This window comes from Cotesia glomerata, linkage group LG1 (genome assembly GCF_020080835.1).
Source record: "Cotesia glomerata isolate CgM1 linkage group LG1, MPM_Cglom_v2.3, whole genome shotgun sequence".
NCBI lineage: Eukaryota > Metazoa > Arthropoda > Insecta > Hymenoptera > Braconidae > Cotesia > Cotesia glomerata.
In genome coordinates, this window is record NC_058158.1 from 32,660,466 (window position 1) to 32,687,422 (window position 26,957).

At 35.8% G+C, this 26,957-nt stretch overlaps 1 protein-coding gene across 5 annotated transcripts in view; it reads right to left on the reverse strand.

Moving 5' to 3' along the window:
* Window positions 1-26,957, reverse strand: part of LOC123272369 (homeobox protein homothorax) — a 295,180-nt gene that overhangs the window by 14,776 nt on the left and 253,447 nt on the right. For all 5 annotated transcript variants that reach the window (XM_044739107.1, XM_044739097.1, XM_044739088.1 and 2 more), the window contains one exon: window positions 6,035-6,093. In XM_044739107.1, coding sequence (XP_044595042.1) covers window positions 6,035-6,093 — 59 coding nt within the window. The remainder of the gene's footprint in view (window positions 1-6,034; window positions 6,094-26,957) is intronic.

Sequence of the window (26,957 nt, forward strand, 5' to 3'; positions counted from 1 at the left end):
CGTTATGTTGTAACAGATGGAAATACTGGTGGCGTTGTTAAGAGAAAGCCAAAGTCAAAGCTGAAGCCAAAGCCAAATGAGATGCCTCACACAGAGCGCAATAAAACTCGGTCTTCACAAAGACTCAACCTGCTGCTGCTGCTGCTGCTGATGAGATATACGCGTACCGATGTTTATTAAGATTACATGGCCGCTGTTATTTACAGCCTCCTTGCATCCAGAGGTTATTCATTTAAAAATACCCAAATACTATTGCAATTAAAATCTCATCTCTAATTTGATTGTTTTAAGGGTGAAGATAAAAATAAAGATTTGCCTTTTATGAAATGTCGGAAAATTAATAGACCCAAGAAGGTTCAACAGAGATAATTCAAGAGTTAAATTTTTATAAAGAATATTATTAATAAATGTAGGCAACCAGGTTATCGTAGTATCATTTTATTGCGAGGATGCAGCGTACGGTCACACAGCTTTACGGTACTTCAGGGCGCTGTTATGCTTTTACTACGTCGTTCTGGAAATACAAGAGGCGATTTCAACTACTGACGCTGTGTACCCTCTTGAGCTCACAAATGTCTATGGCTCTTTCACTGACTATGTCTACGTCTGTGTTTGTGTATGTCTGCGTTCGGATGTTATGTTAAAGCAGAGAAGATTGCGGTGAAAAGACGTGGCTGGAGTTCGCTTACAGGAAGGAGTAGAGAGGCTTTTCCGTTGTCAATAAAATTAGCACGGCTTCATCGACCACCGCTCAACGACCCGATAATTATTTCATTTTTATTTAGTACACTTAGTATTTAGGATACCTGAATACCTGTTGAAGGTATTATTATTATTATTTTTTTTGTATTAGTTGGGGATTAATTGTACTGAAAGCAACGGGTTAGTTTGAAAATTCTGTTTTTATGCCCAGCTCAATAAAAAAACCGCTGTGGATTGTAAAGACTCGGGATTGATGACGGATAAAGAGACAGCAGTAAATTTGCCCGCATAAAATAATACACTGCCAGTTTTATAGTTTATAGTTTTATAGTTGGAGCACTGGTGAGCAGTTTGCTCGAGGGGAATTTAAAAAGATTGCTTTTTTATTAGGATTAGGTGACATTATTAATTTAATTTGATGGGGATCTTTGTAAATACTTTATCGAATAATACTGCTCGAAATAATTATTTAGATTTAATTTAATGATGGTTGAATTTTATCAAGAAATTATTAATTTGTTATTTTAGGTTTGAACATATTACAGTACAACCTTGATATAACGAAACTCAAGGGAAATAGAAATTATTCGTTATATCGAGTAATTCGTAATAATGAGGTTTGTTATATAGAGGTTAGATTAAACTCGATTCGTTATAACGAGGTAAGAAAATTTCCACCAATGAATAACAACTCATTCAAATCAAAACACAGCTTAATGATATTAGCTTAATCTTCATTTTTCGTTTCTTTACTCGAAAAAAAGTGTTCGTAATTATATCCAAAGCACAATCGAACTCCGTAATGGATTTAACTACACCGTCAGATAAACCACCTTTTTTGAAAAATACATATTTAATTACATCTAGAGCGTTGCGTGTATCTTTTATCGTAAAATCATTTTGATTTATTTTATTCTCTTCTTCCTCTTCGACAGTGATCAAACAGCAATGACTGATTTATGAAGAATTAAACGTGTCAGCACTCGTTAAGACATTAATTATTGTGGAATTAAGTGGGGATAATTTGTAGAATACGTTATGTAGAGGTTATAGGCTGGAAAATTCTTTATATAAAGGTCAATAATAGTTTCTATCTATATTTTGCAAAAATTAAACTTTCGTTATAGTGAGGTTGTTAGAAAAATATATTCATAATATAAAGGTATATTTTACATAGACTCTTATGGGCAGTTCTAGGGGATTTTGAAAAATTTGTTAAATCGAGGAATTCGCTATATTGAGGTTCGTTATGTTGAGGTTACACTGTATTTTACAACTTTGACTGACAAATTTATTCAATGATACTGGAATTAATTAAGATATATATGACAACTTTTAGAACTTTTTTCTTTCGATAAAATATTATGAAAAAATTCCTCATGTGAAAATTTTAGAAAATTATTCAATTTCTTCAGTAATAATTTATTTTTTGAATTGAATCCAATAATTGATCAGATATTTCACGATTTCAATATCTTTTTATTTTGTATTAAGAATTTTTATAAATATTTTTGAGAATTGTTCAAGACTTCAACAATAAAAATAATTCATTGATCTTTTAAACGATAAAAATCATAATTATAAGTGAATTAAATAATTTTTTTCATTGCAACATTTAGAAAATTTTATTTAGAAAGAAAAATTTTTAAATTGCACGTCATGAAGTAGATGATAAGCTTTTTCTTTATCATAAATTGTTCGAGAAATTTCTACAATATAACTTTTGATTTTATGTAAAATATTTACTTATTAGCAAACAATTATTATTTAATGTAATTGCTGTTTCAAGTTACATGAATAAATGATTTGCTTAAATATAATATCTCCAATGCAGTATCTCATTGCTATTAAATTATTAATGATAATTATTATTCATGAGTAACTAGATAATAAATCGGAATAGTAAGATGTGAATTAAAATTAGGAATCCATTAAAATTTTAATTGTCAGTACTGTTTGATAAAGTATTGTACATAGAAAAATAAGTAATAAGACAATTGAAGCAAAAGCTCAAAAGCAAAGTAGAGTGTGTAAATACAAGATAGCAGTGGGCGTAGAGTATACACTTGAGTTGTAGGCAATTCATGTAATGAAAGTGTGATTGATGACGCACACGGGTCGGGCATCATTAGCCGAATGCGATCCTCCTCGTACGTGTATATTATTATTATTATCACTGCATTGCGTTGCGTTGTTCTTGGTGTCATTGTCATTGTTGCTGTTACTGTTGCTAGTACCGGCGCTGTTAGGGGTACAGTAGATGTCGGCTTTAAACACATTATGCACTAATGTAATCTCGAGATAGCGAGGAAACACCGCTGGATTCATATACACAGAAATATGAGACAATAGTGTTAAACAACTAATGTTTAATGTCCCGAGAATGTACTTATTATGATTTGTCAACAGTTAATTGTCGTCAATCACTGTTTAAATTATTTGCAAGATAAAATAATTCCCCACATATCTTACATGCATATATATATATATAAATATATATATATATATATATATATATATATATATATATATATATATATATATATATATATATATATATATATATATAGATATATAGATATATTTTTCCTTTTTCCATTTAATCTCATTCCTTTTTTTTTATTTTATTTTATCGTTAAATCTCTTGTAGTAGCCGTTAAATAAATGAACGAGACATTTATGATGAAATAAAAAGATATCGCGTTTAATTTGCTTTATAAAAAATATAACTATCTATTTTTTATCTTCTACTTGTTAGTAATTATTTATCCTGTTTCTTTGAAACTAAAACTGATCGTAATACTTTATTTTATTTATTGATATTGTAATTAATAATTGAATAAAAAGTCTAATAAATATTTCAAGATAATGATAATAAATTTTTTATTTTATTATTTTTTAACTGTGAGTTTTATTAAATCTTATTTTTTATTCGATATTTTACTTGTTTGATTTGTTTAAGTTATTCTGTATTTTATAAAATTCAAAAAAATTTTATAGTGTACTTATTTTTAATTATTATCAAATTCTTTATGAGACAATTCATAAAATTTTTCACATTTGTTCAGTTTTGAAGGAATATTTTGAATGAATAAAAGCTCGTAAAAATTTATGATACTAAAATTATTAAATTTTCTAGATTTTCTAAGAAATAAATGATGATGTAAAAATGCAATTTAAAAAAATTTTTTTTTTTGTAAAAAAAAAAATGATCAGATATCTGTTTTTAGTGTCATAGATATTTTTTAAAATATTATTTTAATTCCATAATTTTAATAATTTATTCAAATTTTTAAATTGTTTGTTTTAAGAACAAAAAAGCTAAAAATTACAATTACAATAAAAAATATTGAATAAACAAAGATAACTAGATAGTGAGTAAATTATAAGGGTGTAAATGCGATCAGGATTGACTTCGGGATGATAATCGAATGGACACGAATTTCCACTTTACCCGACTGACATTTAACCATCCACAGACACACAACATTGCTGCACATTATCTGTCGTGCCCTCTTCTCTCGTGTCCACTGGCTATCACATACATACTAAGCCCACATATGTCTATATTATACACTCGGTAAATTGATAGTCTGTATACGTCATCGAAAAAATCATCAAATACATCAAGTCGCATTTAATACAATCCACCGATCGATAAAATATTATATTTTGTAAAAAAAAAAGCAGTATTTTATTTATATTAGAAAAAGTTATAATGGAAAGAGTAAATGTTGCGTAAAAGGAAGGTGTAAGAGGGTCGAGGGTTAGTTATTTGGTAGCAAACAACCCGTAACTCGGTGAGTGTTTATGAGTAGTCGAGTCGTAAAACCGTACGCGAATCACCTCTTGTTTCGGCTATTGGGTTGGACAACCCTCTGCTGGACCCACGTACGCTTGCTTCCTTGAGAGCTTACGGGTTTTCTCGATAGGACTACACTGAGAAAAGCGAATTCCGAAGAAGTGAAAAGAGAGACACTGTGAATGAAGCAGGCATTGTATTGAAAAAGAAGCGTGTCGGCAGATCGTAAAACTAAGTCTGATCATCGGTACCAATTATCCGACCGTTATCCAGAACGTTATCCGGGTCCCTTTACCCCGTTCAAGCCCGCACCGACATCATCAGACACCCTGTTAGCAATCGTATCCACCCTTGCTGTTATTCTCGCCTTTTACTGCAAACCAAGTGATTCCTTAGTCGTAAAACGCCACGGACTTCTTAACTAGGAACAAAGACTTTTTTATGTGGACAAATAAAACCATTAATTCCAACGTTGTCGTAAGCTTAATTGTCATCACTGATTAGGATAGTTATTGAAGTCATTGAATTAGAATAAACATTTTTTTATTACTTTCAAAAAGTGACTTTTAATTTTTTTAAATGAATTTGAATATTAAAGTTAGATAACATTTTTTAGATAAGTTTAGATTTATCTTCAAAGGAATATTAAACTTGATTTTGTTTATAGTCATGATGATTGATGATTAATTGATGAAAATTTTGGCTGACAACATTGTGAAGATTCATAATGGCTTTTCTTGCAAATAGACTAGTTGAATTATTAAGATATCTGAACTATAAGCAAAAAGACGAGTTGTTGAATAAATGAATTAAAAGATAAAGATGTTGGTGAAGTAAAATAAATGTTACCCCGTTGATAATAAAGATTATCTTGACAAATAGAATCGTTTTAACGCGGGAATAAATGTCTTCGGTAATTGGTTTGGCATTTCCATATGATAGACAATTAAAATTATTTTTAAACTATTATATACCATTGTCACATAAGCTGTGTAACGGACAGCCCTAATTCGACGTACAATGTACGACAGTAATTATTTTATTTCTGTTACAAATGAAAATAATTTCACACGATGAGATAATGAGACTTGTGAAGTTTCAACTTTTTAGATATTCTGAAATGACAGGCCAGTTATGCATCACGCGTTACTGATGCTGATATGTCATGAGTCGCGAGTCATGATCATTTGACTTTTATTGGAGATTTACTAACAGTTGAATGATGCTAATTCTCGTGATTTACGCAATTATCTTTTACTTTTCTCGAGCATATTAATTTTTCTATCAATCAAAATTATATTTTACACTGAGAAAAAATATCTTGACAAAAAATATCTATATTTGTCTAATTAATAATACGAATAAATTTATGTAGATAAATTAAAAATTATTTTGATTGAGAATTTCTGTTCTTTTATTAAAAAATTTTTTTCTAATAAAATTTTTTTCTCAGTGTACTTTAAAATTTAAATAAAAAAAACCTGTTGTGTCAGTGTAAAAATGTATTTTATAACTCAGATCTTGACTTACCAGCTCTGTTGCTCTGGTCGATCATCGGCTGGACGATTCTGCGTCTCGCGTTAATGAACCTGCAATTAAAAAACCAACATTAATGACAATTCAAAAAAAATCTAATGAAGATAATTAGATGACATTATTTGGAATCGGAAGTTTTTGGTAAGCTCTTGTTGTTGATAAAAACCGAAAATAATAAGGGCGGAAACGAAGAGAAAACACTCGTACGGACAATGTCGATGGTGGCGCGTCATTAACTCCGATGAAGGAGAAATGCTCACGGACGAGCGCTTATCGAACAATAGAATCGTGGTCTGTTTTGCGGTGTAGTGAGAGATCCAAGACCAAGGGGTTCCAGAGTCATCTGGTTCCAGCCTGTCTAGAGTCTGGAGCACGAGCAAGAGGGTGAAGCTGAAGACGACGACGAAGAACCGAAAAAATCTAAGATGGACATGGACACGCTGGAGCTGGAAGAAGGAGATACAGAACTAGTATCCAGTCGAGGAAGAAAAGAACGAATGGAGCAAGAATAGAAGAAGAAAATCGAAAAGTAGGGTGGGAAGTGTATGTCAGCCGACGTCAGCGTCGCGGCGCCCTAATGGGCGCAGACGCCGGAAGTGATTGGGTTTCTACTCGACTGACTCGAGTATCTCACCCTCGCTTTTACCCTCCACCTCCATCTCCGTCTTGGCCTTGGTCTTGGGCTTCTTATTCAGCTGGTACTATATTTCTCATATAGCCGCGATTCAAGACTTACTCTTGCTCGGGCGATGAAGAAGAAGGTTCTTACCAGTACAGCGGGAACAGGACTTACTTACATTAGCGGGGGTGTGAGAGCCGGAGCTTCGAGCGCGAGAACTGAGAACCGAGACCCTTGTTTTGCGGCACATCTTTCTTGCTTAGTCTCACGCCTGGCCGACTCCCGAGAGAGTCTTATGAATAATAATTATTAAAGTCTCTCCCGCGTACGGGCCACACGCCGATACCACTGCACGACTAAGAATTCTGGTTTGCTTTTACTTTTACATCTACATTGTGGTATATATATTTAGGTATGTGTGTGTGAGGACTGGTAGTAAGTTTGAGAATTTGTCTAACGGGGTGGTAAGAAACTTCCCAGCAGATTAGTGTCGATGAACTTGCCAAATGTACTGTACCGGGTTTCAAATAAATTTTTATTGCTAAAAAATTATTTTTCCACCCAAGTGTTTGATAAAAAAGTTTTGATTAAATTCACCGATACTCGGTCACCCTCAATTGATTGAATTATTAAATTGCTTTTTTCTTTTTTGTTTGTTGGGTAATGATTATGGTTTTTGTAGTATAAGATTTACGGAAGTTATTAAGAATATTATAGTGAATTTTTTTTTAACATTTAAAATATTTAAAAAAAAATTTTAAATGAATTTTATATGTGGAAATTTTAAAATTTTAAGAATACAATTTTTTTAAATATTTTCTTTGAAATAATTAATTTATTAAAAGAAATTAAAAATGGTCAGATGTATGCAGATTTTAATATCGTAATTTATATTTGAATTTTTAACTACAATATAATCAAGTTTAATAAAGATTTGTTGATGAAAATATATCAATATGTTACTTGAGTATTTGTATTAAATTTTGGAAACCATCAAACACAAGGACTAAAGAAAATGATAAGCATATAAGTTAATCAATAAACTCAATGTTCAAAGTCAAGACTTCAAATATGATATCATTAGATGAAAGAGTAGTCCATATGAGAATAAATTTAGCATATACACAAGTACATTATACTGTAGGTAAAACGTATGATGTATATGTATAATATCCATTGGCAAACGTGAAGTCCCTTTCCAACATCGGGTGGTTCTAAGCGTTGCCGGTCGCCCCTTTGGCGGTGTAGGCGGCATGTCACAGCCAGCTGACTCCCGCCCCCGGCCCACCTCGCCAGCAAGCCACCCCATGGCTAAAATATCACCCGAACAATGGCTGCTTGCTATATATACACACAATTCCCTTACCCCTTCATCTGCGATCTGCCCCAACTCTTTCTCTTCTCTCGGCTCTCTCTTTCTCAGTTTCTCCTCACAGAGGTAACCTTTCTACCCTCGCTTCGCTAGCCTCAATTTTTCTTGGTCCATTTCAAAGAAACAGAGCCTCAATGGGCCAGCAAATATCCTTGGAAAAGTTAAATAAGTGGTTAAATTAAAGTCTATGCACAGCTAAAACTTGAATTTGCTATCAAGATGAAAATAATATAAAAAGGATATTGAGAGCATGAGGCATTATTTCTTACAAAGAATTATTTAACCGAGTCCGTAGCCTTAATCGGCGGATCTAATGGCATCGGCATTAATCAATTCTCCGTGACGTTACACTTCTTTTTATGTCAACTCCAACACGATGACCGACACTTTTCATCATCCTTTTAATGCACTTTCGTATTAATACAAGCTTATTCTATAAAAGAGAGTACTACGACCTACGGCCATACAATAACCCTGTAGTAACGGTTTCGAGTAAGCCTAAGGATAAAGAAATTCGCAGTGTCATTTTTATCGCGTTTCATTATTTTTAAAAAGAAGAAATAATAATATAAGTAGAAATTTCCTTTTACGAAATTCAATTATCAACGGATCGTTTACTATACCTTACTATCTATCACAAATTTAACCAATTTTTCTCGAAAAATGAACACAAATTTTATTGTTTATTAAATAATTTTAATTATATTAAAAAAAATTCTCGAACCGAATAAATAAATTTGATCTATACTCAGAAGGAAAAATTATCAAATAAAATAAAAATTATAAATTATTTAATTTAAGAATTTTTCAAAATGATTTTCCTGGTTTAAAATTTTATTTCCTCAATCAATTTAATTTTTTCATCACTGTAACTCCTTAACAGGAAGATAATTACGAGGCAGATATTACCAGCGTATCTATCGTAATAAACTTAACTCGCTGGGGGTATTAATCTTTGTTTTGATTACAACGAAAATTGCACAGGGCTACACGTCCGTCGAACAACGGTGTACTAAATAACTTTTCGTAAATAGGGAACGGGTGTGCGTCGGCATAACGATGATTACTGTCGCTCGGTAGAGAACATTTAGTCTGCTCTGTACTCTCTGCACTCGGCGAGACTGTACCAGGCTCGTAATTATCGGAGAGCTTCCATTAGTTAACAGCAGTCGATATTCCTCCCGGTATATCTATCTAAGCTCTATATATTTCCATCTATTCACCTCTATCCTCTTCTCTCTTTCTCTCATTCGCTCTATCCTCTATCCCCTTCACTCTTTCATCATAACCTCATTACACTGTCGCAATGATAATAAACTCATCTACCAGAATAATAACATCCATAATTTTAATATAGAATCAAGTTTATGCGAGAGCTTGCATCTAAAATATTTTTTTTTATAAAAAAAAAAAAAATCCACGTACTTGTGATCGAACTGACAAACACCGCGAGTCATGGATTTAATCTACGGCCAGCACTCTGTTTTTATAAATATTTATTTATTGTATTTTGTCTATAATTCCGGTCTGCAATTTATATAATTGTTTTGCATGAAACCGATACTAAATTTTTGCACTTGTCCTCGTGAACCAGGAGCGCAATAAATGGAAAAATCTGATGGACTATTTAAAACAACCGACTAAAAAAATAAAAAATAAAAAAACTAAACGTGACTTTCCATCCTCCACCTCCAAATTTAAAGTTAGTTTCATTTTTAATTCACATTCTCATTTTATTTATTCAAACCTGCCACGGAAATTAAATTTACGCTCACAAAAACGGCGATTTGTTTCCAGCGAATTGGTAGCACAGAATCAAATAAAAAAAAAAAAAAAATTAAACAAGCATCGATGCAGTGGCAGTAGGTATCAGGTCACTGTCATTTAACGCTTAGCAATAATTAAGGGCAACACGTGCATAACCGGCACATGCCGCGTGATGAATGTGCCCCGGGAAAATTATGATTGGTGGACAACGGGAAAGGCTCGCCGGAACAGAAGGGAAGGCCAAGGGTGTATGTGAAGGGTTGTCGGCAGATACCGTTCTCGTGAAAGACCAAAGAGTTTACACACAAGTACAAGTGCAACTACTATAAACATAACACCTAACAGAATGAACACACTAAGTGAGATAAACAGAGTTTGAGATGTTGGAGCCCGTGTCACGCAGGCTGCGCTACTATTACCCAACTAATTTCGCTAGTCCACCGTGACGTAATAGAGCAATCGTATTCTCCTACTCTCACCCTCTTTCTCGACATTTATCTGGTTCTCTGGTTCTCTTTGCTCAAGTCCCAAGCAAGTTATTTTATTGTCCACAGCTGTCGCAGTAGCAAGAGCAGTAGCAGCAGTCGATTGTCACCGGCTACTACCTCCTGGGCTGCCTCCGGGGTCAGACTCATCTCGTCCTAGTCGTAGCTGTGCTCCATTTCCCTCATACCTGCACTAACGGCGCCAGCAACCCTCGAATAGACGGGAATAGAAGGGAACCACGTCTCTTTACACTTCTCATCTGGCGTCAGCTTGTACCGGAGTCTCTTAAACTCCATCGCAACCTACGGTATTATATGTACCAACTGCTGACGCTGTTATTAAGTGTCGAGGGTATACTACTTCTTACACCGCTTTATATACTCAACCCGAGTATAAGGGTATTAACGCCTCGTGATAGATGTATCATCGCTGAATCACTTAATAAATAACTTTACTTTTCTGTTTTTAAGAAAATAGCGAAGTTTTTACTCTCTAAAATTTTCTGATGAGGTCATATTTGCTCATATATAATTTTTTAATGAAAGAGTATTAAAAATTTCTGAGAGAGGGCGCATAATCCACTGAATTCTCTTTTTATAAGTGAGTCAAAGTTGTTTTGTTTTAAAGAAAATAAAATGTTCAAAAATTAAATTTCAGAAAAATTTATAATAAATTGACGTAAAAAATTTCTAAGTAAGTTCAAATAGCTTTAATTAAATTCAATAAATTAAAAAAAAAAAGAATAACACCATAAAATTAAGTTTTTTAAAAACTTTTTTTATCAATTCACCGAAATGGTCACATATGACCGGATGAAGCCATATATCAAAATTTTGTCACGGGTATTTTGCAAATGGATATTTTCCACCGAATTTATCGTGTTAAATTTTTTGGATTAAGTTTTTACTTGAGCCCTGAAAATGATTGAGCTGTCATCCCCACCGGGGCTGTAGGGTATGCCGGAAGTAAACTGCCAGTAAAAAGGCAAGGACTAACTGCGTTATTTAGATTCGCCGGGAAGTGGCTCTTCTGGTTTAGATAACGGTCGTTTAGATTGACCGCTCAGACGCTGGATGGCCCTAAAGCGTCGCGTTTACCATCTTCACGAGATCCTCAACAAATCTCTCCCTTAACATTTCTTATCCTCGGACAGCTCCGCTCTCACGTTCACATGCGCATTCGTATTCGCGAATCCGTATATTTAAAACATTTGTTTCCTTTTTATTTTTTATTCCCCACGACTTAATATTTTTCGTGATTTTTTCGCGCAAGGAGCGATAAAAAATCGGAATTTTTATTCCTAAAATAGAATATGCCGTGGTTTATGGGTTTAACTCGGGGAAGGATGTGGAGTGAGATGTGGAAGAGGAGAATGCCTGAGAGGTGAGTCGAGCAGAGGGTCCAGAGATCTTTTATATTTGTAGAACCACTTTCTGCCGAGGAATAGTCTTTTACCTCTTTTACCTTTCCTTTCCTCATACCCTCACATATATGCTTTATTTATATATGTATATATACCAGGTCTACGTAGTGGTCGTGGTGTACGGAATTTGAATCGGCTCGTAATAAAATCTCAGCTTTATGCGACAACTCAGTCGGGCATGCAGATATAGAGGTAGAGGTAAACGTACCTGTTTGGTTGTGAGTTTTTAAAATACAGATATATATATGTGTTTGCACAATATGCAACGGAATAAGGGTGGGTGGATTTGATAAATATATAAATGTGTGTAGGAATAAAAATAACCAGAAGAGTGTGCTCGGCATTATATAGCAACCGCGATGTAAATAATGCTGCAAAATCGCAACCAGATTTTTTATTTTTTGTTCCTTCTATTCTATATCTACTCCCTCCTTCCTCAACTTGAACTCTTTTACTGTGAACCATCTACTACACTTCACACTATATATTCGTGGTTTTTATTCTCCGCGTATCTCTGGCGAAGCTCTCAAAATGCGTGGAATATGAAAAACGCTGAGGACTGAGGACGACAGACCGAAAATAATAACGAGTATTCAAATAAAGTTTTACTTTTTGCAATTTAAATCACCATAATTATTATTTGAAGAACTGAAAAAAAAAGAAACAAAAAAAAAGAGAAAAAAAAGTTGAAGCGTTTTAAAAGTCGCTATTTGCATTAAAGTCAGTGACATGAAACGAGAGAATAGAGAGTGATTGGAAAACAATAAATGGAGGTTTAATTTCTAATCAAGGGGGCCTAATCTCTGGTGGCGGACTGCCAGCGATCAGAACCGACGGAATAATTGCCCGAGTGGGTGAATCCGAAACGTTGATAGCGAAGTCGAAGTAAATCGGATTACTTGATATCATCCCCGTAATGTATGTATGCGGATGCGTGTACAAGGGATTTTTGGTGCGAATGTGTGTTGGCCCTATGAATGCAATGGGGGCTGGGAGCTTTGAGCGGGTGGCCGAAAGAGCAAGGACGCTCCCGGGAAAATAAGGGCGCACACCTCGACCAGATAAAGGGTGCAGTACGCATAAGCGTGAGCTTGAGCATGAGGGACGCTAAGGGAGACATGTTTTTCTAGACAATTTGTTCGGCAACATTAATCACCGACGGCCCACTGAGTCCCGGGGGGTGTCGGCCCGGATGAAAGCCGGGGACGCCGCTGAATGTCTCTACAACCAGACTATTTTTATTTTTATTTTGCTTTGTTTTTTATACTCATCTGAGCTTGAGTTTGTCAATTTTTTGCATCTACTGGATATGATAAAAAGTTGAACCAAATATGCACTCACTTAATAATAAATTATAGTTTTAAAAATTCACAAACAAATGAAAAAATTCATTTTAATTAAAAAAAAAGCTTAAGGTGTTTAATATTAATAATCGTGTAAATATTTTGTTGGTCAAAATTTTAAAAATTATATTTATTACAAAGTTATCTCAAAAAGCATGGCACAGAATAAAATTTTTTATTGACCACTATTCTTATTTTAAATATATTGAAAATTTTTTTTCTTCTTTTTAGTTTAATCTTTTTTCAAAGCGTGTTTTAACGTTTTTTAAACTATAATTGTATTTAAAAATTTTCATTCTAATTAAAGACCAAAAGCATTCGATTGTAATATTTTACTCAATTAAAAAAAAATCAATAGTTACTATCACTCTACTGTACTGGGTTAATAGATGGATAGCAAATTGTACAACAAAATTACTGAAATTATTTCATACTTATATTTATATTGAGAATTATTAAACAGCCTCGTAAATCGGCTGATAACGCACCTGAGCACGAGAACGTGGAATTAATACACATTTAAAGCGTAAATAGTAATATAGAGAACAGAGCGTCGTATGTAACACGCTAGATCTGTGGTGGGTATGACACGTGCACGTTATACTCGTATACATTCGGTTAGAAACAACGAGAACGAGAACACGAACGAACCTACCAACAATGTTGTGTATATACCCGCGTCCCTAGAAACTGCTATAAGGTAACACAATACCCTGGCGATGATTATCTGGAAAACTAATTTCGCGAGAGCGCGTGTGTTGCCTCCGGCTCCCGCGGGTTTCAGCTGGCTGACGTCGAGGAACGAAAACTAGAACGAGAACAAGAACGAGGGAACTGAACGCATTGTTGCTGCAGTACCAGTAGAAAGTGAGTCCTGAACCGCTGCATGAATGGAGAAATAACAACAGCATCAGCAGGGGAGAAGATGAGGCTGAAGCTGAAGCTGGGAAAGATGATTAGTCGTGCATCAGTTATATCTTTCCTCCTCTCTTTCGCATCTTCAATGCCGAGCTCCCGGAAGGGCATCGAGTTTTCATGAGCAATTTATCACGCCGTACATTTCATGATTTGAATCTCCTAACCAACATTCCCCTATTTTTAGGCAATCCTACTATCAATACACAAAGTTCCTTTTGTTTTGATAAAAAAGTAATTAATTTCATGGCTCAACAATGATAATATTGTGATAAAATGAATTACAGCAGTCAATTGTTGTATTTCCCTAAAAAAAAATACAACCAAAGAAACAAAGATGACTAGCAAAATTTGTAGCGGAAAATCCAGGATTCACGTCCATGCACGCACACGTTCCCTCACTACTCACAACTCACTAGCGGGGAATAGAAAGTGCTCAACTATGGCGGGGCTATTTGTAATTTTCATTATCTCGGCATAAAGGGGCACATTTAGCCGCCACAGCACGTAGGGAGTTAATGGGGGACGAGGCCACAGGGTTGTAAAGAGAGCTCCTCTGGCATACATACATACATACTAAATACAGAGTACAGGGTGTAGCAATATCAGGTGGGTGATTCCATAGGGAGCGGACCGAGACCAAATACGAGACCGAAGATTGGACTGAATGTAAGCCGTCGATCCCTCGGCTTTTGTTTGTTGATTCCTACCGCACAGTCAACAGACTCCTATTCTATCCACTTTCCTACCGACAACTGTTTCCCGAAATCTGACGAAATTGGGCAATGAGCTTGGACTGGCCAGCCATCCGCTAACTGCTTTTATTGGCTACTTAACCCTCGTTTCTATGCACCACATATTGTCACTACATAACCTGCTAATAAAGTACATACGCTCCGCAAATTAACTCAACTCAAGTTATGCATTAAGCCATTTCGATTCCTTTATTACTTTCTGTTCTTTTTCATTATTTTTTTGATACACATTTCTTTAATTCCAAATGATCTGGGGCGATTTGTCACGGGACAGAATTATGTGTCTTAATGCTTGAAAATAAAGTAAAAAATAGATGATAGCCTGGAGATATAACACCTTGATGGACAATTAAATAAACGTTAGCGTTGGACTTTTTCCATTATTTCATCAGGTTGTAATTTCTTCAGCTGTAAAGTAATTTTCGAGCTGTCGTAACGCGAAAGCATCGCTCGGGCATTATTACACACGAGATTAGTAAATAGAGGATAAAGGACACCACCACTATCCTGATCTAGATATTAAGTTGTGTACATGAGTAACAGCAACACACAATACAAACAAAAATAGACATCATCAGAGTGTAACGCGAAAAGGGTTGCGTCCCCTTCTCTTTTATCTGGGGAGGAGGGGTAATACCCATTCGAGTGTAATCGGGCTCGCAAAACTCCATCACACTTTGCTAATAGAGCCCGCGAGGGAACGACGGATGGATGGGCCTCGGTGGCTTTATGAGCGGTACTATACTGCTTCACCAGAGAGTTTCGATTCCACTCTTTGCTCCGTACCGCGTGTTTATCCTTTCTCATCAGGCTTCCTCTGGTTTCTCACCCCCGGACCAGAAGTTCGGCAAACTAACTGCTGCAAAAGTGTATCTCAATCCCGGGTCGAAAAATTTAAACTGATTTTAAGCTAAATGATCTGCATTTGAACTTATTGATCTGTATTTGAACTTTTAAAAACATTTTCATCTGTATTTGATCTACTATTGAAATTATTTTTGATCTCTTTTAAGTCTAAATAACTTTTTAGTAAAATAATTGAGCAACTATGAATATTTTATGCTGTTTCTAATCTAATGAGACTACAAAGTTTTAAAAGTTTGATCGGTTTTTAGTCTAGTTAATTTATAGATGGACTTTATGTATTGTTTTCAAATTCAATATGAAATCTTATACTGTTTTTGTTCTACAATTTTCACTCTAAATGTTCGAAGGCCAAAAGTCGACTAAGATAGTGACATAATTTTTTAGACTCAAAAGTATCTCATTAAAAATTATAAGTCGCATTTATTTGAAAAAATAAGTTAATTTAAAATATATTCATGCGCTCTCTTGTTTTATGAACTGAACGTCGATTATATAACCTTACATCTGTCATATTTATTTGTCATAGCTTAGCATTTCATGGATTATAAAAGTTTTGTAACTGCGAATATTAGTTGCAGTGATAACTAATAAATTTGTATTAACATACGTATATGAAATAGTTCTCATCGTTTGATTATGGATCTAAATCTAGAGTTTTCTAATTATCGATATTAAACACAATGTGAATACATCGACAAGATTAAAATGTTGACAAGATGACAAGATTAATATTAAATTTTATACTTTCACACATCATTTAATGAGCGGTATTCACTATTTGTTAGTCCTAAGAATACCGTTTGGTATCCATTGCATTACGAAATAGGGAATAGTCACTATTTCAATTTCAGAGAATGAAAAGCTGTGCCCTGCAGAGGATCTTCGAGGACATGAATAAAATAATAATAAATAAATATATTATTATTATTATTATTTTTATTATTATTATTATCTAATTCGTAAAAGGTCTGTTTTTTATCTACAGGCGATCAAAAACCGACTAAAAATTATGAAACGTTTTGGTCTGTTTTTGACCTTGATGCGATCAAAATCAGTTAAATGATTGTGACAAAAAAAGTCTGATTTTAGTCTTGAAACAATAGAAAACAATTTTATTATAACATAAAAAATGATCTGAAATTGGGAATAGTACGGGCAAAAACAGATTAAATTCTTATATAAAATAGATACACATAATAAAATTAAATTGAATGAAAAATATTAAAAATTTTCATTAATCATAAAACAGACTAAATTTTTTGACCTGGGATGGCGATTCCACTGAAAGTTAAGACGAACAAACCTGAAGAGGGATTACCAATCGGTAGATTGGTCGCGCTATTTCACCTCCAGGTTATTCGTCTTATTGTAAGCTATAACCAGTACACGTAACACACCCACACTCGGATATATATATATGTCTCGGCGACTCTAATTACCTTAGTAGCTGCATAAAATCTCTATAAACTGACGGGAATTTATCTGTTCAGGTTTCGATCTACCACTGTTTTTATCAGCCTCGAAGGAAATGGAGAACACTGAGTCAAGAATGAAGAGTGAAGAGCCAGAGGAAGAGATAATGAGATGGATTGAGATTGTTAGGTGAAGATGAGCGCTGGGCAGCTAACGAGGATGGAATTATATGCTAGAGGGACCGCAGGTGGTGAACTGATCGAGATTATCGGTGAAGAACCCGACCGGAAACCGGTAGCCTGGGCACGAAGGTCTTTCATCATTCCAGCGCCGAGGGTCAACCATTTTCATTTACGCTACTCTTTAATTCGGTTTGCTGTTTATGCTACGCTAGTTTTATTTGATTTTTTTGGTCAATTCTCTAGCTTAATTACAAACTAAATCATTCCATTTGACATTTGAATTATCTAAAATGACAAAGCATCGAAAAATCAAGTCCTAAACATCCTAAAAACTAAAAACTCTTCTTCTTGATATTTCAAACTCGTAAACTTAATTCATAAGTGTTATTTGTAAACAACTTCACCAGAGTATATAATAATAATACTAGAGCGTAGTTACTGTAAGGGGTTGTTATAACCTCAGAGTAAATAGACGAGTTCGCCGAGGCGTGGACGGCTTAGTAGTCGCGATGGCACACCTGTGGAGCAAATTTACGAAATGTTTACGAGCGTCTGAAGGAGGCGTGCTCTTGTTCTCTTTTGCTCGCACTCATCCTCATCCTAGCCCTCCTTCACTTTTTCTCGTTCACCCTTCAGGCTTCAGGGCTGAGCAAAATGACGCGTCATTTGGTATTATTACATCCTCACTATCATCGTCCTCCTCACGGATTCAACTTGCTACTATCTTACTAACCTAGCTCTTCTAGTATCCTGCTCTCCTAGGCACTGCAATAGAATAGAACTGGACTGTAACATAACCAACACACTGCCTAGTAGTGTATCTTCTCTACAACAACTACCCTTCTTCATTGAACTAAGTTACTCTATCCTTATTCGCTATTCACACTTCTGGTGAAACTACTGCTGCTACTACTACTGGTAGATCCTCAGAGCGTCTATACTCCGGCAAGCTACCTCCTCTACAGCTACTGGGTTCCATCGTAGACCCTATTTTCACCTCCCCTGAGTTATTAATGTGCCCAATTACATCTTAAAAGCCGTGCTCCATTAATTTTCACAGCTGCTGCCGCTTAATTGGGAACCTAGGCCTGGTAATAAACCCATTCTCATACAACCAACACACTCCTGACATCACTACTCAAGATGTATTTCTTCCACTTAAAATATATTCATTCTTATTCTTCTTCTTCTTCTTCTCTTTCATCATCTAGTTCTTCATCTTCACTAAGTAATTATCCCAACAAAAAGACCAATAAAAACAAGACTAAAAGATTCTCTTTACTCTATACAAAGTACCAAGTATGAAGAAAAAAAATACTTGTGCAAAAACAAGTTCAATAACAACGATTTTTACAACATTGCACAGCGCGCACTCTCTCCTTAAAGCCCGACACTCATTTTCTGCAGCAGTAACTTCTGAGGATGGTAATATTACTCGAGTGCAATGGATACTCAAGCGAGATCCTGCCACCCAAGTGGAGCTTGTTAGTGCAGCTATTCTACCACCCAGAAACTGGAGACGTTGTGGATATGCCTCGGCTTCATTATCGAAAATAAAAGCTTGAGCGCGTGGCCGGGCTTTAAAACCAAAGAACATAATATAATAGTCCTTGCCACCGAGTATTACTTTATAACGTACAACTATAAATCGCCTGGCGCTACCGTCGCACAATGGCTTCTCATTGAATTACCGTTAAAACGAGTACAGGCTTATTGGAATGCGATACCCCTTCGTTCATTTTGTTTTGGCTGATCCTCCGTTTTTTGTTATTACGCCGACATGCGTAGGTGAGTTGAGTTATCTGAGATACCGGGAGCACACAACTGATTGGCTTTGCTGTGCTTTGCTCTATATATGTATACTGGTTTTATATACGAGCCTTGATGCGGGCCGACTTATATAATTTAACAACAGATGCCTTCGATTTTTTTGCAAACCATGTCAAAGTTTGTAATTATGATTATGCTGAAAGTAATTCAAAAACTGTCGTCAAGGATCGTCAATTTTACGTTGTTCATTTTTTAAAACTGAAAGGAACCAATCACTCGGTTTCCAGTCACGTGTCATTACCTAGCACTAGGAGGAAAATGAAAGTAATACCAGTGTATACATTTTAGTGTAAGGACGCGAGTGCTTGAAGTAGAAAGCAAAAGCAAGGGAAAAGGGGGAAGGGGGTGAAAGTAAAGAGCATGTATGATGGCGATTCGAGAAATATCGAGAAGGAGATGGGGTGCGAGGGCAATGACCCGTGAACCACCGGTAAGACGTAATGACGCGGCTCTCCTTTCAAAGATTGCATCGCAGGAAAAGCGCCTGGCCGAGCCGGAGGTCCTCGCCCTCGTCGCCACCCACAGTACCACCCTCGTCTTTTCTGAACCCCGCTCGAAATCGATACGATAGTTCCTGAAATCCGGGTTGGGATTTAGCTGGTAAAATACTGCCAAAATAATCCTACGTATTTTTACTTATCGAGCTTTTTTCATTCTCTCTACTTTTAATACCATGCAATGCATTATTTGTTTATTTTAAATTATCGTTGTACTTGGGCATTAGCATTAAATTGTAAAGCATCCTTTAGAGGAGCTTCAAGATTTCAGCTTTTGTAATAACGAATGAGCTTTGCTGGAATGATATTTATTTATTAGTTTGCATAATGAGCTTGTTGTTGATGGAATTAAGCGAGATTTGGTTCACCAGAAATGAAAAACAATGATAAGATATATAAGGGGAAAATATAAGAAACAAATACGACTGAGATGAAAGTTGGTTGAGAAAATGAAAGGGAGAATAAGCGCGACAACGTTGAAAGAAAGAAACTTTTAAAATGGTTTTGATTTTATTCCAGGGGATTTTTATTCGTGATCGCCTCTGGAGTTCTCGGGTGTATTTAAAGTTATAAGAACCAATTTAAAAATCGGATTGCGAGTACCGCGTACTGCTAACAAAAAGAAAAAGTATTTATTGTTACCCCTCATTGCATTCGGTTCTTTTTCTTATCTCGCTAAATTTTCCGAGCGACTTTTAGTCCCGTTGACAGAAGAGTACCGAGAAGAGACCGAAGAGTACTATAAAAAAACAGTTGAATCTCCGAATCTTAGCAAAGAAAGCAATTATAGGACGATTGGGGTAGCAAAAAACCAGATACCGAGCAGCTGATAAAAGTTGATCTTTCTTCAATAAAGAAAAGACGTTTATTTCCTCTACTCGTTTTATTTATCTCTCATTCTCAGATTCTCTGGATCACCAATTTCATCCGGAAAATGCCCGAGGAAAAATTATTGGATATATTCACGGACAAAAATAAACTAAAAAATCAAGAGATTTTTTTGTTTTTTTGGTGACTATTCTTTTGGGCAATAATTTTATTGCAGAAACGGTTTCACTCTGATTGATGGACGTCCAAGCGTGCACGTCGACACGGTTTATCCGTCACTGTATTCACGTTCTCTTTGCAAATACTGGCAATATAGTGATACCGAATGCTAGTGCTAGCTACGTAATACCAAGTTATTGGGGCACAGCTTGGATTAGCTTTTGTATGAGCAATGTTGAATGATCGGCAAAGTAAACACACACTATTTATGAATAAATGTGCGTAATGCATAAAAATAAAGTCAAATGAATAACAGTTACCCTGGAGGATTCCAAATCTAGAGAATTTTATTCACGCTTCAGCACCCTTTAGCAATATCTGAACGGACGGACGTGTGTCTGCACGTGTCAAGACCTTTTCACTTGGAAGACGCGATCAAATATTTAAGTATATTTTATGTACCGAGGGTTTAGCCGAAATTTAGCTCATGATAAATAAATTTAATTTTAATTTTATAAGAATTTTTAATGAAAAATAGGAATTTTCGCTTAAAATTTTGCACAATTCTATTTAAATGTTTCTTTGAGAATTCCGGTCTCTATTTCGCCGGCAGTTCGTCGGCGAAAAGTGGACCAAAAGGGATGCAGAGGGTATAACAGCAGGAGTAGCAGAGAGAACGAGTCTCGAAAGAGAGGTGGATGAGGATGAGGATCGAGGGTAGAAAGGAGCGTGTTTGCAGATCCTCTATCGGACGGTTTCACCCCCGTGCCATTCCCAAGCCAGTCTAGTCCTCTCCCCGAAAACCGGGATGGCTCGGGGTAGCGGCAGGCGGCGCACGGCAGATAAGAGAATTGCACTGTCAAGCCGGAATGATATATTTGACCAACATTTCCATATAACCCCGACAGAGGCGCCCGAGCACATCACGGGAGAATTTTCAGCTATCTTACTCGCCCTTATTCCTTGAGCTTTCTTCCCTTTCGCTTCGCATTCTTTTCTCAATTTTATTTTTTTTATTATTTTATTTTTATTTATTTCTGGCATTTCATTTTTTCCTGAGCTTAAATTTTCCATTTTAGATGGAATTTTTTTACAGATTCCCTCTATTTATTTATTTATTTTTATTTCATTTCCTTGACTCAGACACTGTATTCCCGGCGACGAAATTACACTTTGGGTCACCGGATTTATCGACAGGTGTATGCTCTGACATTTTTATTATAGAAATTCACATTTTTTCAAGTCATGAAAGATGCAAAAAATAAATAAGATGAAATAACAATAAAGATATTTACGCGACCATACGTTTCAGTTTTATCTTAGACGCTGTGCAGAACTGGTGTAGTCTGAGTTAGTAGTCTACGGAGGCACTCAATGTAGGCGAGAAATAATAAAGTGCAGAGACGGTGAGTAGAGTATGAAAGAAACAAGTAAAGCTGAATGTTGAGATTTATACAAACATTGTTTCGCGGGAATATTTGAAAAGCACGCGACTTTGTCCTCTGTCTGTATTCTTCTGGTGGTAAGCTGGCATTGTTGCCATTGTTTGAAAAACATAAGATAGAGTCCGTGAAAATAGCGCCTGAGAAATATAAATAACCTCTGACATCTTGATAATTAAATATACACCGAGGGATTTAAGATTTTCCTTTGGAGGCTTTACTCAGCTTTATAATTTCCAGTGCGATACCTAATCTAATGTTCAGGAAACTAATGTAGTGTCATTTATTAACTATAATGTCCAAAATTTCGATTATGCAAATTAAATGGTAGTTAAATCGAGCCAAGATCGACACTAATGTAACAATGAATTGTTAATAGTAGAGGGAACAGTAATTGAAGATTGAGTGAGTGAATAGAAGATAAAGTGGGAACAGAATGCAAAACAATGACAGGAAAGTCTTCTCACCGGTGGGCTTTTTAAAACGACCAGGGAACCGAGAGCAGAGAATGAGAGTTGAGGTCCATTCGTACTGTTACATTACTACACTGAATCCAACGAAACGTACGGCTATGATATTATCTCTTGTATATAGCGTGCCATGGACCGCCCGTCGTGCGCTGCGTGTGTTAATTTGAATCGAGAGAGATTACGCGGCGACTCCCTGTCGCGAAGAGCCATTTTGTATCAAAATGTCGATAAAAGAACTCTCCAATTCGAGCTCTCTTGCCATTTCTCGTCACCTTTTTTTACAATATTATTATTATTATCATTTATTCATTCACCTTTTTTCATCATAACCGTCAAGTTTTTAAAACTCGGTGGTTTACATCCTAGCCGGAATTTGTTTATATTTACATTTGAGAAGCCAGAGGATGATTTATCAAACGATTTCCATTTTCGCAAGATGGAGCTGAAAAATCGCCAGTAGTACTGTACTTTCAGATGAAATGATTTACCGCTGTCCGTGCGTGCGCGAAAGATCTCTCGTATCTTCCACTCTCTGCATACATATGAAAAGAAAAATCGTGATGCATCGAACCCAGTGTAGTTTTGCCTTCTTACCGCACAGCTCTTGTCCGCACCCCATAAATATCTTTGAATCATCGTCGATCCGCGTATTCAACTCGCGCCACTAGCGAAATCATAAAACACATTTGCAAATATATATGCATAGAATGGATTGGTGAATTTCGTACGTGAGTATGTTTAGTAAATCTGACGGATACTCTGAAGCAATTGGTTGCAGCTAATTCATCACACCAAAAGATTACGATACAATTAAAATAGCGGATAGAAACGTGCATGCATACAAAGCAGAGAAGAGGTATTAATATCAATGATGATAAATATCTTCGATAGGTGAGGAGTGAGGACGGTTTGTTGACGGCGGCGATACACCAGTCGGAAGAGCTGACAATCCGTTTTCGTAATTTCTCATATAATAATTTTCGTCTATATTATATATAGCTGTATATAGCCGGCGGTTGAACCACTGGGTTAGTGTCAAGTTTAATGCCCGATAGTTTATCTATTATCTAGTAGGCATTATCTATCATCTACCGCTGTTATTTGTTGATTCATTTGAAAGTGAGGTTGGCATCAGCATCGAAATCAGGATTGTATTATCTAGCGCGAGGCGACCGCGAAAACGTCAGTCATAATAGCACGGACAATCAAATGCTCGCGAAAGCGTAACGTGGTATTTGTCTCTGCGGAAGACGAAACGAGGTTCGGTGCACAATCCGTGGATTTAAACTGCCTGGCCTGCTGCTGGGTTACAGTTCTGTTGGTCCAGATATATACCGCACGCCAGCCATATGAGGAATGAGGATGGATGTGAGTTCAGCGAGAAATGCGGGGTAGATATTGGACATTGGACGGCAATTGTTTGATACACGGCCGATTAAACGATCATTGTTGCATTGCGCGATATATTGGTTCTCATATATTTCTGTGGATTCAAGTTGCGAGAGCGAGAGAGAAAGAATAGTGGTTGACCATGGAATATTGTTTCCACGCATCGTCGCAGCGCTGTCGAACCGGCGTTTCCGTACGTGCTGGTGATCGTTTCCGCAACATGTCATCGGTTATTTTGTCAAGTCATTTATTGTTGAGATACACGTGTGATATGTGTGTATCGTCATTTTTGGATACATTTTATTGCAAAAGGACACAGAACTTGAAGATGTTTAATGTTTTTATGCATACGCTGATAAAAGATTAATTTGATTCAAGGAAAAAATTTTTGAAGAAAAAAAAAACTTGAGGGTTTTGTGGTCTGGATATATTGAGATGAAAAATTCTTGAGCCGAGTAAAATTTACTCAAGCCGAGGAACAATTCCTTGAGTCAAGACAATCTTTAAATGATTTATCTTATTTTGCCCATTACCACGGAGTATAATAAAAAAATTAATTTAATTTGAGGAAATATTTACTCGGAAGCATCGAAAAAGTTTCTCCGGTGGTTATTATTTTTTTAGGGACTATTAAGGTAATAGTGAGTAAACTATGATGTAGAGTCTCTTGAGACAGCGCAGAAACAGAGGGATAAAGTTATAAGGCGAAAATAGCGGATCGATTTGCTCTGCAGGATGTAATAGAAAAACCCGTGTTTTGAGAGCGAGTGGTCAGTAAGAAAGCACCTCTTCCGGTCAGTCTTTTCCGCTTCTCTAAGTCGACATAACAGACAAGTTGAATTTTTTCTTTCCATTCCCTTTTTATTCCCCTCTACTCTCATAAATCCTTCTTTGCAGACCATCAAGTCTCTGCTTTTTCCTCCCTTCCTTTTTCTTTTGTTTTTTTCCTTGGCAGATGGACGCAAGATTTAAATCAAAGAGCTTACCGAAAACTCGCGGATAGGCTTTGTCAGTTTATGTCCAATGATTTTGGGTACTCACCTAAAACAAAAAAAAAAAAAACAAATTCATTAACATCATATTTTATATTTTAATAATTCACTTTATTACTGCAGTGAAAATTTCGTGGTGTAAAAATGTTACTTTTTATTTCATGAGACGCCTCCGGTGGTGTTCGCCAAGAAGCCCCGAGACTTATGTCGTGCACGTTCAACTGTGTTTGCCTGAAAATTTATCGCGCCCTGTACGCGTACTTTAGAAATATTAAAACTGGTTTGCCAGGTAAGTAACCCTTGAGGGCCACCAGCGAGATGAGATCTCAAGCTCAGGATAAAGAACATGTTTGCTTTGGCTATCACTTTCCAACGGTTCATACACAAACGAATTAATTAATTATATTCATAGCGATACATGATGTACGTATTTTGATGTAAATGTAAATGCATAAAAAAGTAAAAAAAACATTTTTAATTCAAAAACAGAAGCTAATTCTAGTGTTGAACATTGATTTAAAGGTTTTACATTCATCAATTTAAAAATAATACAATTAAGTAGTCAGATTAAAATATATTAAAATGCAAATAGAGTTTCTCTGCTACCTCGAATTTATTAATGTAGTCGATAACTTTTAATAGCTCATCAAAATTTGACGTTTTATTAAGTATTCACCAAGTTGAGATATTATTTATAATTCGGTCTATGACTCGAAAATTTTCTCAAGACTTGTGTAGGTTGAATGGTGAGTTTAATTGATCGTTAGTTCGATATATTTGAGTACGTGGAATTGGGATTGTTAAGAATAACTGGAATAAGTTAGTATTGAGACTAAAAATAATGATGATAATAATTACAATAATAGTAATAATTCATTGGAAGTAATCGGACGCGTAACACGCGTTTGAAAGACGTCGATGGGCAAAGACGATATATAACTTGAGAGATGAACGACCTGACGGTTAGCATTATGCGCAACCTCGTTCACTCTTTATCGACGACCAAGATCGTGAGTAACGACGTTCATTCTCGGAATTAAGGGCTCTTTCTTTTTGAGCCTCTCATTCTCATAGATGGATTTCGTAAGAACTAATGTCTTGTGTTGTTATTGCTGTTTATATTTTATAATTTATAATTTAAAATAAATTAATAAATTATAATAAATCTGATGGGGAGGAAAAAAGACGCATGGGCTCGGGCTTGGGGATGAGATTACTCCAATTACGTGAAAATGAAATTAAAAAAGACGGAATGAAAGAAGAGTAAAAAAGTAGCAGACAGTGAAGAGAAAGTGAAGAGTGAGAGAGCCCCCTACTTACGTAATTTTAAATTAAACTGTGACGTTTTCAAATTAACGTTTTTGCGCAGCTCGCGCTCTCTCATCCCTCGATTTGGTGAGCCCTCGCTCGGGATGGCTGGCTGGCATACACCGGGTATGCTTCTCGTTCTCGTTCTCATTCTCGTTCTGGGTATGCCGAGAGTGTAGAGTAGATGTGAGGTAGGAAACTTGCGTTATTACAGCGGGGGTTGCCGGTGGGAGTGCACCCAGTGAGAGCGTGGGAGTGTAAGAGCGAAAACGAGAACCAGAACAGAGTGAGAGAGCTTTTTCGCCGGCGCGTAATTTAGGTACCAGGAAATTGGTTTTCTCGACAATGAAATAGAAGAATGCGATGTGGGAGCACCGAGGAAGTTTAAGGATGGAGATCTGCCGAGACGTAAGAATGGGGGTGAGCTTTTTACTTTTTTTAAGCTCATGTACTTACGCTCACCTATATATATATATATATATATATATATATATATATATATATATATATATATATATATATCTATTATATATATATATATATATATATATATATATATATATATATATATATATATATATATTTTCTATGTACACCGACATTTGTTCGGGTCTTTATTATCATCTTGACAACCCGAGGACGAGTATGAGCCCGAAGAATAGAAAATGCTAATGTCGTCCGAACGAATTTTAAACCAACTCTGACACGCGTTTCGTCAGGACAAAAGTTTCCGGGAAGTAAAAAAATATTTGTCACATTCCCTAATATTAGTATTCACTTTTTCTTTTCGAGCTTTTACAAAAGACTAATTTTGAAACTCTAACGAGTCTAACAGACTAAAAATACAAATCGGATCTGAG